At 39.5% G+C, this 17,530-nt stretch overlaps 4 protein-coding genes across 5 annotated transcripts; 2 read left to right on the top strand and 2 right to left on the bottom strand.

The window, feature by feature from the left end:
* Nucleotides 1-2,908: 2,908 nt before the first annotated feature.
* zgc:193726 (uncharacterized protein LOC561161 homolog) lies at nucleotides 2,909-4,640 on the bottom strand. Its single transcript, XM_053415046.1, has 4 exons — nucleotides 4,408-4,640; nucleotides 4,229-4,273; nucleotides 4,079-4,093; nucleotides 2,909-3,423 (listed from the first exon to the last, which is right to left on the bottom strand). The coding sequence occupies exons 1-4, from the start codon at nucleotides 4,491-4,493 to the stop codon at nucleotides 3,306-3,308; spliced, it is 264 nt and encodes an 87-aa protein (XP_053271021.1). The 5' UTR covers nucleotides 4,494-4,640; the 3' UTR covers nucleotides 2,909-3,305.
* A 160-nt stretch (nucleotides 4,641-4,800) lies between these two features.
* atp6v1f (ATPase H+ transporting V1 subunit F) lies at nucleotides 4,801-7,121 on the bottom strand. Its single transcript, XM_053415045.1, has 2 exons — nucleotides 6,872-7,121; nucleotides 4,801-5,439 (listed from the first exon to the last, which is right to left on the bottom strand). The coding sequence occupies exons 1-2, from the start codon at nucleotides 7,027-7,029 to the stop codon at nucleotides 5,238-5,240; spliced, it is 360 nt and encodes a 119-aa protein (XP_053271020.1). The 5' UTR covers nucleotides 7,030-7,121; the 3' UTR covers nucleotides 4,801-5,237.
* Nucleotides 7,122-7,708: 587 nt separating this feature from the next.
* On the top strand, nucleotides 7,709-8,924 carry lamtor4 (late endosomal/lysosomal adaptor, MAPK and MTOR activator 4). Its single transcript, XM_053415044.1, has 4 exons — nucleotides 7,709-7,809; nucleotides 7,921-8,004; nucleotides 8,495-8,612; nucleotides 8,688-8,924. Exons 1-4 carry the CDS (start codon nucleotides 7,717-7,719, stop codon nucleotides 8,783-8,785), a joined length of 393 nt encoding a protein of 130 aa, XP_053271019.1. The 5' UTR covers nucleotides 7,709-7,716; the 3' UTR covers nucleotides 8,786-8,924.
* A 2,163-nt stretch (nucleotides 8,925-11,087) lies between these two features.
* Nucleotides 11,088-16,666, top strand: svopl (SVOP-like). 2 transcript variants are annotated; one of them, XM_053414874.1, is made up of 16 exons: nucleotides 11,088-11,243; nucleotides 12,156-12,265; nucleotides 12,478-12,569; nucleotides 12,696-12,794; nucleotides 12,952-13,023; nucleotides 13,101-13,225; nucleotides 13,661-13,724; nucleotides 13,804-13,929; nucleotides 14,078-14,206; nucleotides 14,308-14,381; nucleotides 15,169-15,365; nucleotides 15,453-15,564; nucleotides 15,664-15,745; nucleotides 15,833-15,922; nucleotides 16,012-16,125; nucleotides 16,212-16,666. In XM_053414874.1, the coding sequence occupies exons 2-16, from the start codon at nucleotides 12,157-12,159 to the stop codon at nucleotides 16,221-16,223; spliced, it is 1,497 nt and encodes a 498-aa protein (XP_053270849.1). In that variant the 5' UTR covers nucleotides 11,088-11,243; nucleotide 12,156; the 3' UTR covers nucleotides 16,224-16,666. The 2 variants fall into 2 exon arrangements, with proteins under 2 accessions (XP_053270849.1, XP_053270850.1); XM_053414875.1 differs by lacking the exon at nucleotides 12,952-13,023.
* Nucleotides 16,667-17,530: the final 864 nt, after the last annotated feature.

Raw genomic sequence — 17,530 nt, forward strand, 5'->3', positions numbered from 1 at the left:
ACTACAGAATTATTACACAACTGAAATAACTGTAGAAATATAGTGCAGTAACTAGAGTATTATAACAGTAATTATTAATATATAAATGTATATATGTATATATATAATAGTACTACTATTACAAGTAGTAACTATACGTACAGTATAGTACATCGTACATAGTATGAGTACAGTAACTTTAGTATTATTACACTTTTGAAGTAACTAATAATATATTGCAATAACTATGATAATATTGAAGTACTGTAGTAAATATAATACTTTACTGCAATAACTATAGTAATACTACAGGACTGACGTAAGCAACACCCATACTTGTAACTGAAGTATGTGTTAAGACAGTATGTGATACTACAGTATTATTTACTGCAGTATTAGAAGTTACCTCAGTATTAGTTACTGCAGTATTAGAAGTTACCTCAGTATTAGTTACCACAGTATTAGTATAATTACTACAGTACTAGTTGCTACAGTTATAGTAGAGTACGACACCTGAACTCACCTGTTGATCAGCTCAGTATTAAAGTATTAGTTACTATAGAGTTACTTTCTACAGTCTTAGTATCATTAATACAGTATAAGTACAATCATGGGCTAATTTATCGATAATCATAATTACTGCTACTTCTATATTTCAACCTTCAAATTACATTGAGGAACATCTCCAATGTCTTAAAAAATTACTCAAACTTGCTTTGAAGAACGTCTCTGTTTCTGACGCTAGTGGTTTGTGTGTTTTGGTTAATTGTCGTCATTTCATGATTATCGATAAATCAGCCCATGATTTGCTGTTTCTTCTTCTTCTTCTGTTTGTCATCAGTCCATTCCCTTGGTGGAGCCCCTCCCTCCTCTTTGCTGCTTTCTCTTCTGACACGTTCTGATCCTGGGACAGACAAAGCTCACGTCTATGTGACAAAGAGGAGAAGAACTGATGATTCAGCAGATGTTGAAGTGAAGTTACTGTTCACTTGGATGGTAAAAGCCAGAATATCCATTAATTTTCATTATACAACCAGATGTGGGCTCATGGTGACATCTTGACTTCTGTTGAAAGAAATCTACTCTATTATTCAGTTGGGTTTTCTGATTGATTCATCTGATGGAAGATTGATTTATTGATTTATTGAACTGTTTTTAAGAATGGTTGTGTTTGTAAATGCCTCTTTGAAAGATTGATAGAAGTTTATCTCTCTCTATATATATAACATATTAACATGCTCAATAATATGTATTTATGATTTTATTATTCTTACTTATTTTATTAATCCGTGTATCGTACTTCCTGTTCTCCTTCCTGTTCCCGTTTTCAGAGAATGTCCTTCCTGTTCTTCATCATTACCTGCCCAGTCTCCATTAGATTCACCTGAGGATACATTTGTCTGTGAGTGTTCCAGAATCTTCCTGCGTCTGTTTCTCCTGTGTCAGAACTGTTACATTTATTGATTTTCTCTTTTTGCCTCTTTCCTGATTGAAGAGTAACTATCGAACGCTTCCTGGTCTCGAGCCTCACAGGTGATAGAGAATAAAGAATGGATGATGCGTTAATACAGGGGTCTTCAACGTTTTTCAGGCCAAGGACCCCAAAACTGGTGGAGAGATGTAGCACGGACCCCCTACTATATAAATTGTATAAAATTGTCTTTTATATTAAGCTGGGCCTAGTGCCATATATAAACATAGCTACCCTGTTATTGTGCATTCAATACTAAGCTATTAAAATATAACACAGGCTCATATAGTCATGTTTTTAATTTAAACATGTGCTAGGTATAGGGTGGCCCTGCCACTGCCATTTATAAACATACATCTTGCATACAACACTGAGCTATTAAAGTAATTCACAGATTCATGTTTTAATTTTAAACATACATGTAGAAGAGATAGTGAATCCTCAAGCCATCTCTGGATGACACACATACTGCCACATCAGTGAGATGTCGGACCCTGATGGGAAGCACACAACTTATCTAATCTTGGACGGATGGAGGCCGTCAGGCAGAGGGTCAAATCAGCCTCTCAATGTGTCGGATGCCTGTTAATGTGTATTTAAAGACATTTCAATTTGTGAAAACAAATTGGTTAGAAAATAAATCTTTTTTACATAAAAAAAATTCTAATCAACCAAACATTTCGCGACCCCCCTGCAGTACCTCCGCGGACCCCCTGTTGAAGACCTCTGCGTTAATAGATGGATCACTGAAACATGTTACTGTTCATCCCCATGCTTTTAATCAGCTGTTATTTACACAGCAGGTTTTTAATGTTATTATTACCTCAGCCACAGTGAACAGGAAGTGAAGCAGCTGCAGTCTGTGGTACTGGGAGCACTTTACGGGTCAGCTTGGTTCTGTTGGGCTCCAGCAGCTGACCCGCTCTCTGAGGAGAATCTAGATCTTTCAGAAGCTCATCAGAGGAGCTCAGAAGATTGTGTGGGTCTCTGAAGACCCTGGTCCTCCTCAGAGACTCGATCCACACCAGCTCCACAGATCCTCTAAGAACATGATGTAATGGTTTGAAGGAAGTGATTGGTCAGTGGGCGGAGCTTCATACCTTTTGATCTCTTATCTCAAACTTAACCTGGATCAAGTCAGCTGCTCAGCGTAAGTTACCTGTATGGTGTATGGTGACTGAAGACTCTGAATTAAACCTGTAGTTGCCTGATTACCACAAATCCTGCTTCATGGTTCAGGTCCCTGATCCGTGAAAACCTAAGACGATTCTAAAACCTTAAATGGAATGCCGAGAAACCATTTGTTTAAAATTGTATTTTCTTCAGATTCAACGATAATCAAAAGTCAGAATTAATTCCTGGGAAAAAAAATGATTGTCATTCGAGACAATCAAAGAATCTTGCATCAGGAGGCAGATTTGAAGTCATCAGAATGAAATTGATAAAATACAAAAAACATGTTGTTAAAAAACATTTTATTAATCCGTGGGATTCCAAGTTTCAACATGGACGATTGATAAAAATTGTATAAACAAAATCACCAAAAAAGTTTTCGCAGTTTTGTCCTTGAATGGGTTTCTGAAATTAAACTTTTCACATTTTTCCTTAATCTCCTGAATATGGTCTAAAAACTAAAGTTCCCATGAGCCTCTCCTGCTGCTGTTATGGACAAGACTGAAGCTGTATATTGTGTTTTCACTTTTTTAACAAATTAAATATCAGCTTCCTCTCACGATGAAAGAGAAGAAAGAGAATGATGAATGTGAACAATGAGAGTGGTGAGAACTAGCACAAAGATGAGGAATCATTTATGATCAGAACTTATGAGGATCCTGTGATAATCGGCCACTTCCTGTCATTTCTTTCCAATTCCAAATGGGTCGCTGGCGGCGCCACCTGCTGCCTCGTCCCCAGTCTGCAGGCTGGAGACGAGGTTGATGGTGAGACACGTCGGTAGGGAACAGCGAAGGAATCTAATGAAGGTAAAAACGAGGATAAAATCACTTAGTATCGATAGAACATTGTTTATAAATTTTAATCTCTATAAACAGATTATATACGAATAAACTGAATCTGTCCACAACGGAGTAGAAGCTTCTGGTTTCTATTTCTAGTTTGACCAATCGCGTTTGAGCACGCTTTGGTTGCCAGCAGATAAACACATTGGATGGAGAGAGAGAGAGGAGGAACACATCAATCTATATTAAAAGATAATTGTTCATAAATATTAGTGGAAATGTCGTATGGACCTAAAACACCAACAAATACAGATAAACTTGCACTTGAAGAAATTATCATCTGAAACATCTTATACATCATAATTATCATCTGATATTTTGAATATCATGAATATCATCTGATAAATTATATAAAAAATCATTTGATATATCATATACTTTTTTTATACTAGATTCCATTTTATATATTCAAATATAATAGATACTATCAGGTATATCATATAAATCTAATATAAATATCACCTGTTTTATTGTTTGTTTTATGGAGAATTGTTTGACTCTGATTATATAAACTCGTCGGGGAAGTTTACAGAAGACAAAGAAAGTTCCTTTGATCTCTGCACCTGTAGAACCAAAGTATTTTTCATTAGATTATGAGAGAAAATCGTACCTGCTGGTTCCGTACCTGTTGTAAAACAGAAGAGATTTGAATGAATCTGATTAAAAGATGAAATAATAATAGTAATAATCATTATAAATATATTAAGTATATATTATACATTATAATTTAAGAAGAGTGTTTGAATAAAGACGAACTGACCCAACGCCGGTCATTAACGTTGCGTTGAGGGGATGAAGCTCGAGACTGTGGATGAAGAAAAAATTATTCAAGCAGGTTTCAACATTAAAAAAGGAAATCATCGTTAACAAAGTGACGACATCACGTCACAACAACACAAACACAACAAAACAGGCTGAATTACTTCAGTTCACATTTACCTGCTGTTGTTGAGTGAGGGATGAACAGGAGCAGCAGAGGACAACATCATCATCATCATCATGACAACCACAGCAACAGACTTCATCTCTGATGTACAACAGAGAGAGAGAGAGCGAGCGAGCGAGAGCAGCTTCTCATTCAGAATGAAGGGGACTGGTCCAGAGAAACTGAATTTATAATGAACCTGTTTACACACCAGCGTCAGCCGACCTTCAGCCGACCTTCAGCCAGCGTTCAGCCGACCTTCAGCCAGCGTTCAGCCGACCTTCTCTCTGTCATCATGAATGATGAGGAGCCTCAGTGTCATTTTAATATTAACCGATGACATCAGCTGATGTCAGAGGCCCTGACCTCTGATCAGTTTAAATTCACGGAAACAGCTTCACTCAAACTCAATTAAGATCATATTTATTTTGTTCTGTTGTACAAGCACAGATTTACAGAGAGTGATGTCATGTTATATTTTAATATATATATATATACTTAGTTCAAATACTTTAAACCCATTGACACAAAATAATTACATTTCAGTTATAATTAATAAACTTGTCATCTTTACGTTTGAAAACTACAAAACGTAAAAGATAAACAACTGAAAAACTTCACAAGCCACTTTTATTTTCTACGTTTACATCAATTTTTCCAGAAGAAACAACATCAACAGGAGTCACATGAAACTGAAACATCGTCCACTTCCTGAAACAATAATACGAAGGACTGCATATCAACATCCATCCTCATGGAAACAACACATCAGGGACATTTCTATTCATCACACTCTGCGTCTGTGTGTGTGTGTGTGTGTGTGTGTGTGTGTGTCTCTGCTTGTTTATCGAAAGTCGTCAGCAGAGAACATGCCCTTGGCGCGACGCAGGATAGAATCCTTGGACGCGTCGTACGGATGCTCTTTGGACGGAATCTCCAACACGGCAGGAATCGACTGCACGTGGCCGTCGATGGCATGACGGATCATCTCAGCTATGAACTGGTTGATCAGGATGATGCCGATATCGTTACGGGCCAAGAAACTCCTGTAGAGAGAGAGAGAGGGGAGAGCCCGACAGAGGGGACAGAGAGAGAGAGAGAGAGAGGGGAGAGACAGAGAGAGAGAGAGAGAGAGAGAGAGGGGAGAGACAGAGAGAGAGACAGAGAGAGACAGAGAGAGAGAGAGAGACAGAAAGGAGAGAGACAGAGAGAGAGAGACGGACAGACAGAAAGAGAGACAGACAGAGGGGAGAGCCCGACAGAGGAGAGAGAGAGAGAGAGAGACAGACAGACAGAGGGGAGAGACAGATAGAGAGAGAGAGAGAGCGAGACAGACAGACAGAGAGAGAGAGAGAGAGAGGGGAGAGACAGAGAGAGAGACAGAGAGAGAGAGAGAGAGAGAGAGAGGGGAGAGACAGAGAGAGAGACAGAGAGAGACAGAGAGAGAGACAGAAAGGAGAGAGACAGAGAGAGAGAGACGGACAGACAGAAAGAGAGACAGACAGAGGGGAGAGCCCGACAGAGGAGAGAGAGAGAGAGAGAGACAGACAGACAGAGGGGAGAGACAGATATAGAGAGAGAGAGAGCGAGACAGACAGACAGAGAGAGAGAGAGAGAGAGGGGAGAGACAGAGAGAGAGACAGAGAGAGAGAGAGAGAGAGAAAGGAGAGAGACAGAGAGAGAGAGACGGACAGACAGAAAGAGAGACAGACAGAGGGGAGAGCCCGACAGAGGGGAGAGAGAGAGAGAGAGAGAGACAGACAGACAGAGGGGAGAGACAGACAGATAGAGAGAGAGAGAGAGAGAGAGAGAGAGAGACAGACAGAGGGGAGAGAGAGAGAGACAGACAGACAGACAGAGGGGAGAGACAGACAGAGAGAGAGAGAGAGAGAGAGACAGACAGACAGACAGACATACAGAGAGAGAGGGGAGAGACAGAGAGATAGACAGAAAGGGGGGGAGAGAGAGAGAGAGAGAGAGAGACAGACAGACAGACAGAAAGGGGGGGGAGAGAGAGACAGACAGACAGACAGACAGACAGGAAGGGGGGGGGGGAGAGAGACAGACAGACAGACATACAGAGAGAGAGGGGAGAGACAGAGAGATAGACAGAAAGGGGGGGGGGAGAGAGAGAGAGAGAGAGACAGACAGACAGACAGAAAGGGGGGGGGAGAGAGAGAGAGAGACAGACAGACAGACAGACAGACAGACAGACAGAAAGGGGGGGGGGAGAGAGAGAGACAGACAGACAGACAGGAAGGGGGGAGAGAGAGAGAGAGAGAACAATGGTTGGTTGGTTAGTTAGCACATTCAAATCGGGTCAGGGGGCTGTCTTTGAACATGTTCTTGTTTTTTCTGGATGATCTATAAACCGAGTTGACAGCAGCTGTTATTATATATATGTGTTATTATATTAACTTATTTACAGTTAGAGAAGAGTCAACGTGTGAAGGTGACGAGCGTTGGTTCGATTCTTACTTGAACGTCTCCTCGATCTCGGTGATGCTCGTGTCCTTCTCCACTACCAGGAAATTCGGTTTCCGGTTTTTGTTTAGTTCACCGACGCCACCGAGCAGGAAGCCCGTGCACGTGTCCTCGTCTCCGATCACTGCTATCAGTTTGCCGCGACCCGCCATCACGATCAGAGATGAACGTTTTACAGAAAGCCAGAGAAAAACACTTCCGCTTCTTCACAGAGCCCTAGTGTCATGTGACGGTCAGCTGACTGCAACTTCCGCTGAGCTCACACAGCTCCGCGCCCCCTAGTGGTCACACAAAAAACACAACAATAATAAGAACTCAAAATATACACTGTACATCTGAAAAGCCCTGAACCCACACGACCATTAAGAGCAATCATTCGTTCAGATTCAAGTTCATTATTAGTCACTGTACAGAACATTAGACAGCAGACATTTTGATGAAATACAGCAAACCTAATATATAATTCATATGAGGGGCCTGATAGTATAGTTCTTTATAGATACCGGTGATGGTGTAAAGGGAAATCTAATAAAATAAAAACTTACAAAGGAGGCTGTGAATAATAATAGTAATAACAATTTTAAGAAATAAATCAAATGCAATGATGTGATCGCCAGCTTCAGTAAAGACTAAGAGCCTCTTCAAACAGAAGGAAAGGACAAAGAAACAATGGCAGGAAGACAACTCAAAGAACAAGTGTTATAAAAACGATTTGATTATCTTAGAAAAACATATATAACAATATAACTGAGAGAAGTTTTTATACTTAATAGATGATACAAGACTGATCCAAACTCCACACCAGCTGGTGGCAGTAATGCACCGATATAATCGAGGAGATGAAGAAGAAGAAGAAGAAGAAGAAGAAGAAGGACGAGTCAGTCAGTCACGTGACAGGATCACGAGGAATACGGAAGCGGAAGAAGAAGATGGTGGGTGTTTTTATACTTGTCATCTTTATGAAATTATTCAACTGTTAAGCTTACATGTTAGCTGTTAGCTTGTTAGCATGATAGCTGTTAGCTTGTATCTCTCCCCCTCAGACCACCGCAGCTCTGACCGCAGGTCTGGAGAGGATCCCGGATCAACTGGGGTACCTCGTGATCAGCGAGGACGGAGTACTGGCTGTGAGTACTGTTACTGCGTTACTGCGTTACACTTAGCGTTACACCGAGTGACAGATGCTGAGAGACATTGTGTTAGCAGGTGTTTTTATAATGTGTTAGTGACATTATGATCTATATCTATAAAAAAAAATTCACATCAATCATTATCGATATATGTTGCGATAATTATTAAATTTTCTTTTACCCAGCAATATATCTACAATGTTCTTAAATATGATCATTTAAGGTATTTTGAATTTAAGACTGTTAAAGATGGTTAAATTGTAGCCATCTGAATCTGGGATTATCATCATAAATGATCATAAATTGCAGATGTCTATAATACACATAGAATCATCATTTTACAATAAACAGCTGGAAATTGTCAAATGTAGCTTTTGTCTTTTAATGTGATTAATAATCGATTTAATCAAAAAATATTTGACGGAATGACTAGTTGCCACTTTAATAAATTACCTGAGGATACCTGACCTCTGACCCCTGGTGTCAGTCTGCAGGTGAGCTGGAGAACGACGAGCACACGGCATGTGTGATGATGGAGATGGTTCGAACAGCGAGTCGGTTCAGGTTACCTGGATCAGCTGATCCGCCCTTCAAACGCATGTCAGGTAACATGACTCACACAGTGTTTACCTGCAGAGGGCGCTGTCACATGACTCACCTTTTGGTTTTCTGTCCTCAAGTGATTCTGGACGACTTCGTTTACACGGTGACGGTTTCTGGACAGAAAGTTTTTGTGGTCAAACGACAAAACAACCAACAGGAACCAATCAGCATCTGATGGTGTGAAATCAAGAGGATTCGATGGTTGATGAAGATGATGATGTCACTGTGACGTGCGGAAGGTTCCTAATCAATTTCTAGTCGTTGAACTTTGTTGTATTTAATCAATTTGTGAATAAAACTATTCTTGAGGTTTTTCTGATGCTTCACCTCCTAATGAGTCAGTAAATGAAATGTCTGACTGAAAGTGAACAACCACAGGACGATGATTCTAGTTTGAAACAGACGCTGAAACTTAGTTCAGGTCATAGGTCACAAACCTCTAAATCATCTCCTTTCCTCACCACTCATTCTGTACGCCAATGGGAAACATCACAAGGTCAAAGAAGGGAAGAGGGAAGGAGAAGCAGTAAGGAGTTAGGAAAGGAGAATCCTAAATACAGATTCTACAACTCTGCTGTTTATTATTCTTATTATTTATAATAAAGTTTCCTGCTTGGCACCGAACAACACGTCCTGAGAAAAGATGTTTTCAGTTCATACAGATTTAATCATCAGTTACTCAGAAATAAACAACACATTTATTTAATTAAAATTTTTTGAAAGAATACATACTGTGATGAATGTACGTGGAGAAAACCTTACAAAGTTATTTTTGTTATAAGTTGTGATATTTATATAAGTATTAGTATTTATATTTAGTTGTGATGATAGGTTTATAGAATACATATGTCTAAAGATGACGGATTAGATCAAAGTGAGGATTCAGTTGTGGATCATGAGAATAAAACAGCTGAATATTTACATTTAGTTGTAGTTTTAGTTGTGATGATTGACTTTACAGTTTTTCTCCATTGCTTTGGCTCATTTAACGAAACAGAAATGAGATTCTCAAAACAACACGTGCAAACCTCCAAACCACTTGTTCACCACAGATTGGAATATCTCATTCCTTTAATCAAATTGCAATTGTATTAGCAGATCCGTGCAATGACAAGAACAATTTCCAACAGCTTGCACACATTTCAAATATTTTAGCACACCTTTGCAAACGGTTAGGTACAACTTCCTTCAGTTAGCTCAATTACCAATTGAATATATATTGCTGGTGAAAACTGACTGTCGCTTCTCAGTCAGGTGGTCGTTCTCTGCAGAACATGTTTGTATAATTTCATTGTTTACATCATCACCTGCACAATAGTTCACTCTACTGTCAAAATCATACAGGCACATAATACCATGAAAAACATCATGGTATATACTGTAATAAGGATATCTTTGATCATCGGCTTAATTTTCAGGTGCAACTAGAACTTTAGTAATGAAGGTTGAGTTTCACACATCTGATCACCAGTCACACAGTAAGTTTACAGTTTGTCTCCATTGCTTTGGATCATTTCACGAAACAGAAATGACTCAGAGCTCTAAGTGCAATTGGCAAAATAGCCCATATGGTTCAGCACAACTACATAGATCAGCTTCAAAAGGTCATATCTCATTATGCCAAATTTTAGTTTTGATGTGCTTATTGTTTGACAGTATATTGTGCTGTACACATTTTCTGTTACTGTAAGCACGATGTATGGCAATTACTGTAACAATTTCCATGGCAGTATGAGTGCAATAAAATATTTTATGTGAAACCTTGAATTAATATTTTTTCTGTTTGCTACACATAATATTCTGGAAAGAAAACATCTACTGTAACCATTCAGTGACCATTCAAGGACTGAGCCAAGATTGAAATGTGCACATGAGGGATATTTCTATGGTCCACTGCCATACTGACAAAACATCTAAACATTTTGACCTGTAGTGTTTACACAATGCCAAAGGGACTTTTCATTTTGGGGGCACTGACTATTTGTATGAGAAAAGGATTTAGTTTTGATTGATGAGTGGTCTGTTTTGGGAGAGATATGACCTTTTGAAACTGATCTATGGAGTTTTGCTGAACCATCTATGTTATTTTGGCAAATGTATTTAAAGCTTTGAGAATGTCCTTTTTTTCCTGAGAGATGAGCCACAGCAATCGAGAAGGAACTTTTCATTTTGGGGGCACTGACTATTTACATGAGAAAATGATTTGGTTTTGAATCTTGAGTTAACTGTTTTGGGTGAGATATGACCTTTTGAAGGTGATCTATGTATTTGTGCTGAACCATATGGGCTATTTTAGCAATTGCACTTAGAGCTCTGAGAATGTCATTTCTGTTTCGTGAAATGAGCCAAAGCAATGAAGAAAAACTGTAATATTTAGTTGTGGGACTAAAGTTTTAACCAGCATGCATTGTGTTAGGACCAGCATGCATCACGTTAATTCGCACCGCATCAAGTCGAACCGGTCGAGCCACGAATGAGCCTCCATCTAGCCCCGCCCCTTGCCGGAGGTGAAGACGATGGCACTTCCTCGTTTTCACTTCCTGATTCACCTGTGCAGGTGAACAACAGCTGATCAGTGGTCGTGTCTCCGGGTTTTTAATTTACAATGAAGAATCAGAAGAAGCTGAAATAAGGTCAGTGACTGATGATCGATCTGATCGATATGTGGCGGGAAATTCAGCGGATATGAAGTGAATGTGACGGGTCAGATGGCGAGGTGTGTCACAAGTGGATTCAAACTTTATTTAATGTTAAATTAACGTTTGTACCTGAACACATCAGAGTTTGTGACCGAAATCAAACGTTATCCACGTTGTCTGCCTTGACTCAAAAACACTTTCACCAAACCTCATTCAAATGTCGAAATGTTTAACGTTTTCTCTGTCAGACGATTAAAAGAACCTTCAGACGCATTGAAACACATTGGGAATATTTGTTAACAGTCTTTAGAATGAATTCGGCTCTAAAATTATGAACTGTCAACACTTTGGTTCAGTAAAATCTAGTTATGTGAAGCTGTCACAGCCTCAGTTTTCTAATGTTAAATCTTCAGAGTTTTTAAAGGAGTTTGGTTGAAGTTAACAGAATCATGACCCTAATGAACTTTACTCAAAGTGAGATTTACGAGAACTAAAACAATCATCGGATCAACAACCAGTAACAATTATATACATTTAACAAATAAAATAATGATTAAGAAAATGATAATTTGAAATGAGTCAATGATAGTGAGTCTAAAAACCTAATTAATCTCCATATAGTTTCTATTAATTAGAAACTAAAATGTTCATTCACTGATCCATCAGTGGGTCATTAAAAAATGCCAATCAGATGTATTGATGAATTAAAAAAAGTATATGAGTGCAGGTTGTCTAATAATAATAATTTAACAGTGTTGTGGATATTGAGTTATCTGTTGACATAAAGAATAACAATCATCACATTTTAACTTGAATGTTCACTTAAAATGTTGGATCTGAATTTAAAGGCTCAGTTCACTCAAACTACAAAGTGATGAACACATGATGAGAACATGTTTGTTTCAGGATGAGTGATCACATGAAGACTCAGCTGGTGAGTGCCATCCATCTGCAGGAGGTGGAACTGCAGGAGAAACCTGCAGAGGACCAGCAGGGTACCAGGATCTGCAGCGATGGTGAGTGAGATCAATAATCAATAAATCTGATCAACATCCCTCCAGATCACTGACAATGACATGAAACGACACATCACACCTGTTACCACAGGGTGGCAGCAACATGTTGGACAACCGTGAATATGGGCTATACAAATAAAATTTGATTGATTGATTGATTGATTGACAAGTCAGAGCCTGAACTTCTGTGTGTGTATTTGTGTGTCTTGCAGCTGATCCGACATTCACGGTTGAAGATGCTGTTGAAACCATCGGCTTTGGTCGTTTCCACATCCTCCTCTTCCTAATCATGGGGAGCTCAAATGTGAGTCACTAATTCGACACACACACACAAACACACATACACACGTACACTCAGTGGTGTCAGAGAGCAGGTATCAGTTGTATGTCACATGATTTATTCACCTCAACTCACTGTGCGTGTGTGTAGATTGTTGAGGCGATGGAGATCATGCTGTTAGCCATCGTCTCTCCTGAGATTCGTTGTGAGTGGCGTCTGGACGACTGGCAGGTGGCGCTCGTCTCTACTGTGAGTTTTTCTTTGATCGATGCGAGTGTGTGTAGACTTCCCTACCATTTTTTTTAATGTTCATTTCATTGGGTTGAATATCAGAGGATATTGTGCCGATTTCTACGTGTTGTTGTGACGACCAGTACTGGACATACACGTGTGTGTTTTCTCTCAGATGGTGTTTCTTGGTTTCATGGTTTGTGGCGTTCTCAGTGGATACGCCGCCGACAGATACGGACGCTGGAAGGTCAAACACGTCTCAGTATCTTCACACTCACATCATGTTTGCTGGCACCATGTGTATATGTGTGTGTGTGTGTGCAGGTGGTGTTTGGAGGCTTCGTGTGGAGCGCCTACTTCTCCCTCCTCACGTCCTTCGCTCCGTCGTATGGATGGTTCATTTTCTTGCGCAGCATGGTCGGCTGCGGCGTTGCAGGAGTGTCGCAAGGGTTAGCTGATCAACACACACACACACACACACACACACACACACACACACACACACACACACACACACACACACACACACACACACACACACACACACACACACACACAACTTTTCTTAAACTGTTTTACTAAGACGTTGACGAGAATCAAAGACTAAGTTAATTTGCTTCATTGTTCTTCTCTTTGAATTAACTGATTTATTCATTAATTGATTGATTTAAAAATGATAACATTCACGTTAACATAACAACTGATTATTTTTCATGTCCGAATTTCAACTTTTATTTAAACGACCATTTAAAAAAAATTCAATTAAAGTTCTGTGAATTTAAACATTATTTGGGGGGGAAATGTAAAAAATGTAAATGTAGTTAACAAACCATTAAATAGTGAGAACCATTAAAATCATATTTTAAATGTGGTTGTGATTTCAGGTTCGTGTTGAAGACGGAGTTTATTCCAGCGAAGTATCGAGCGTACCTGCTGCCTCTGGCCTCCGTGAGTTTGAACCAAACATCACACCTGTGTCTGTTGTCAGGACGTATCCCAGCATGCTCTCTGTCTGTGTGTGTGTTAGATCTTCTGGATGACGGGCTCCATGCTCATCATCATCCTGGGGATGTCGGTGGTTCCGACTCTGGGCTGGAGGTGGATGATCAGAATCTCTGTGGCTCCGAGTATCATCCTGATCTTCCTCTTCAAGGTCAGTCTTCCTTACCGCAGCTGTTTATATATACATGTTTATATAGAGTTAAATCTACCAGATCAAGTACTAACTGACCATCACATGAAAATAAATGTTAATGTTTGAAATCATGGGATCAAAAACTGATTGCATGGATTTGTTTCAGTTTATACCAGAATCAGCTCGTTACAACGTGTCGGCAGGAAACGTCCAGGCCGCCGTTAAAACTCTGCAGTGGATCGCCAAAATGAACCGTGTATCACTTCCTCCAGGGCGGCTTGTCGAGGCGGCTGAGGTTCGTTTAGAGGATTACTAGTTATTAAATCTCATTAAAGGTGTGTCAGGTTATTAGTAGATGTTGTTATTATTGCTATCTTATATATGTTTGTGTTTCAGGAAGAACGAGGTAGTTGGAGGATTCTGGTTAGTTCTACTTTCAGGAGAACGTCTTTACTGCTGTGGTATTCTTGGTAATGATATTTAATTTATATATTTTACAGAAGAAGTTTATTTAAAACTAGTTTACCAGATTTAATTACTTTTAATACAATTTTAAATAAGGGCAGAGTCAAGTGGTTATGGAGAGTTACAATAATAAAACTGATTCTGTGACTCAAAGAAGAACAACACGTCACACACACTTATTTTTCTAGGCTTAAAGTCAAACACAGACCAGCTACGATACCACTCCTCAAGTTCGGATCAGAGTGACGTAGCTCCAGGGGCATCGCGGCTGCAGATCGGCCGTGGAACGGCTGCGTGTAGTTCACACCGGCTGCGGTGCTACTGTCAGAGCTATTTTTACACATGGTTACCATTAAATGGAAGTACTACTGTGTACTTAAATAAATACCAGTACCATAAAGTATGAAGCTGTGCATGTTCCACTACTGCAACTGTTGCACCATAAAAACCTATTAAAAAGAAAGGATTGGATTCAGTCAACAGAAATTCTGAAGTGCTTTTATTCTAAAGCAGCAGGCTACAGGAAGTGTTGCCGGTTTGTGATAAACAGATAAACATTGAAGCTGTTGAAAGATCGTTTCACGCTCTGCTCTGTGTGATCTGAGGAGAGTTGGCTGTGTAAACATAGTGATGGTTGTGATGTCACCTCTGAAAGCTCTGCTTCAAAATGAATCTTACAGTTGACATTTATTTTGAAATAAGCATTTTAGACAAAAAGTATTTTTACTTCCCGAAGCTAAATAAATACAGGATCAGATTTTACTTTCTGAACTTTCGTCTTTCCTCCGTCAGGTTTGTTGCATCCTTCGCGTACTATGGTTCGGTGCTGAGCAGTTCGGAGCTGTTGGAAAAAAACTTATTGTGTGTGACGGACGCTGACCGTGAGCATCAGGTCAAACACCGCCAGGAGGGCGGACTGTGTTACTGCATCCCCTTTGGATTCAGTGACTACCAGACTCTGCTCATCAGCTGCTTGGGAGAGGTTGCATGTGAGTCAGAATGAGTTCAGACGAAGCTCAGGGCATCTCTAGGATGTTTCATTAGGACGGCCTCTCTAACCCTAACCCTGTCCCTAGTGATCCCGTTAAACATCTGTCTGCTGAATGTGGTGGGACGGAGGAAGACTCTGACGGTGTTGCAGCTGCTGTCGGCCATTTTGTTCATGATGGTCAACATCTGCACCACCATGTAAGAACCTCACACTCTTCTCTGCTTATCTAGTCTGACTGTCCAGGTTTATGAGGACAACGGTCTAGTCTGTCCTTCTGTCTCTGTCTCTGTCTCTAGGTTTGGCTTCACAGTGCTGCTGTTCCTGTTGCGTTCTCTGGTCTCTATGAACTTTAATGTGATTTACATCTACACGGCTGAGGTTTGTCCACACTATCTCTGCTGCTGCTTTTTACTCGGTTGTTTTTGGTTGATCGGGTCTCAGGACACGTTGGTTTTGGTTCCTCAGGTGTATCCGACGGTGGCTCGGTCTCTGGGGATGGGTTTCTGTACGTCGTTCAGTCGGATTGGAGGAATGATCGCTCCGTTTATGGCTCAGGTGGGTCGATGTTTGAGATAAAGAGAATTTCGCTAACAGCTAATGTCAGCATAATTATTACAATAATCAATTGAATGTGGTGCGTTCAGGTGTTGATGTCTCAGTCCGTGATGCTGGCAGTCAGTCCGTTTGCTGTGACTTGTGTCATCTGTGCGGTGCTAAACTTTCTGCTGCCGTTTGAAACTAAAGGACGAGCGCTGCTGGTGAGAAACACTTTGTATAAACTTTGTTTCGTATTTTTTCCCGAACTCACAATCAAGTAATAATTCCATTTATTTATTTTTTCCAGCAAAACTCTTGATGACGTCCAAGCGAAACGTTTGTTACTGTTTGTAATATTATTGCAAAGAAATTGAATGTCACTGAGCTTAAGTGTTTTTGTTTTAAATTAAATGAATTTATTAATAAAATCAGGATCATTATAGAACTGCTGCTGTTTCAGCTTCAAATATCAAATATCAAATATTTTATACAAATACATGTTAAAAACATTTTACATGAAATAAATGGGCTGTGTGTTAAATAGGATCATTAACAGTTAGGTTTTGGTTTATTGGAATCATATAATGGTTAATAGCAAATACTTGTATTAAAGTATTTTCTCAGTTCTTATTTGAACTAACTGTTGTTACCAAACTTTATACATATAAAGTTTTTTTCCCTGTGTTTCATGTATTGTTCTGCAGATTGTTTATGTATTTATGTGTTATAATGTAAATTAAATTGTACCTTATCAATGTTTAAGATGTTATTTGTGTAACTGTCAACACAATTTCTATTTCTTTTTTATTTAGCCTGAAAAATGTTTGAATTGAATAATAAAAAGACAAAGATCAAACAAAAAAAGATTAGTCATAACAATTTCTGAAATAATTTCATCCAAAAAAACGCAAAATACATCTGTTACAATAGTAATAGTTTTTATTTACAATAATTGAATCTTCTTGTTTTGATGAATAATAATTATTTATTTTATATAAATAAAAAGTATTATTATTAACTAAACTGTAGGTTGAACAAATTGTTTAGTTTCATCATCATCTTTATGACTTAATGAACAGAGACGACATGCTGCGTACTGTCTCTTTAAACTCAGGTGTTGGTTCACCCAGAGCTGAGACTAGAACGTGTGGCGGCCTCAAGGTGGCGCTGCTGTGTGGAGACGCTGAAGATGAAGATGAAGATTATCTTCTCTGTTAATCTCATCACCTCCAATACCAGAGATTACTGTCTGTCCTCACGGGCGGGGCCTACTCTCCACTGACCCCGCCCTGTGATTCAACACTGTGTGTGTGTGTCTCTGTGTGTGTGGGTGTGTGATTAGTGTGGATTTAGCCGCAGCAGCTGAGGATTCAGGTGAACAGACGGTCGGCAGCTCTGAGACGTGAGTAAACACACACATTATTTACAGTGTGCTCATGGACACATTTTTTAAGTTTATGAATGTTATCAGCTAACTGCTAATTAGCACAGACAGTAGTGGCCCCAGTCCGGAGCCCAGAGGAACTCCACACTGAACTCACACTAACAGAATATGAAACAACAAGATGTCATGTTTACAGGAGGCAAGCTGGAGTCTGTCTGTGACATCATCAACAGGTGACGCCC

This window comes from Pleuronectes platessa, chromosome 22, assembly GCF_947347685.1.
Source record: "Pleuronectes platessa chromosome 22, fPlePla1.1, whole genome shotgun sequence".
Taxonomy (NCBI): Eukaryota; Metazoa; Chordata; class Actinopteri; order Pleuronectiformes; family Pleuronectidae; genus Pleuronectes; species Pleuronectes platessa.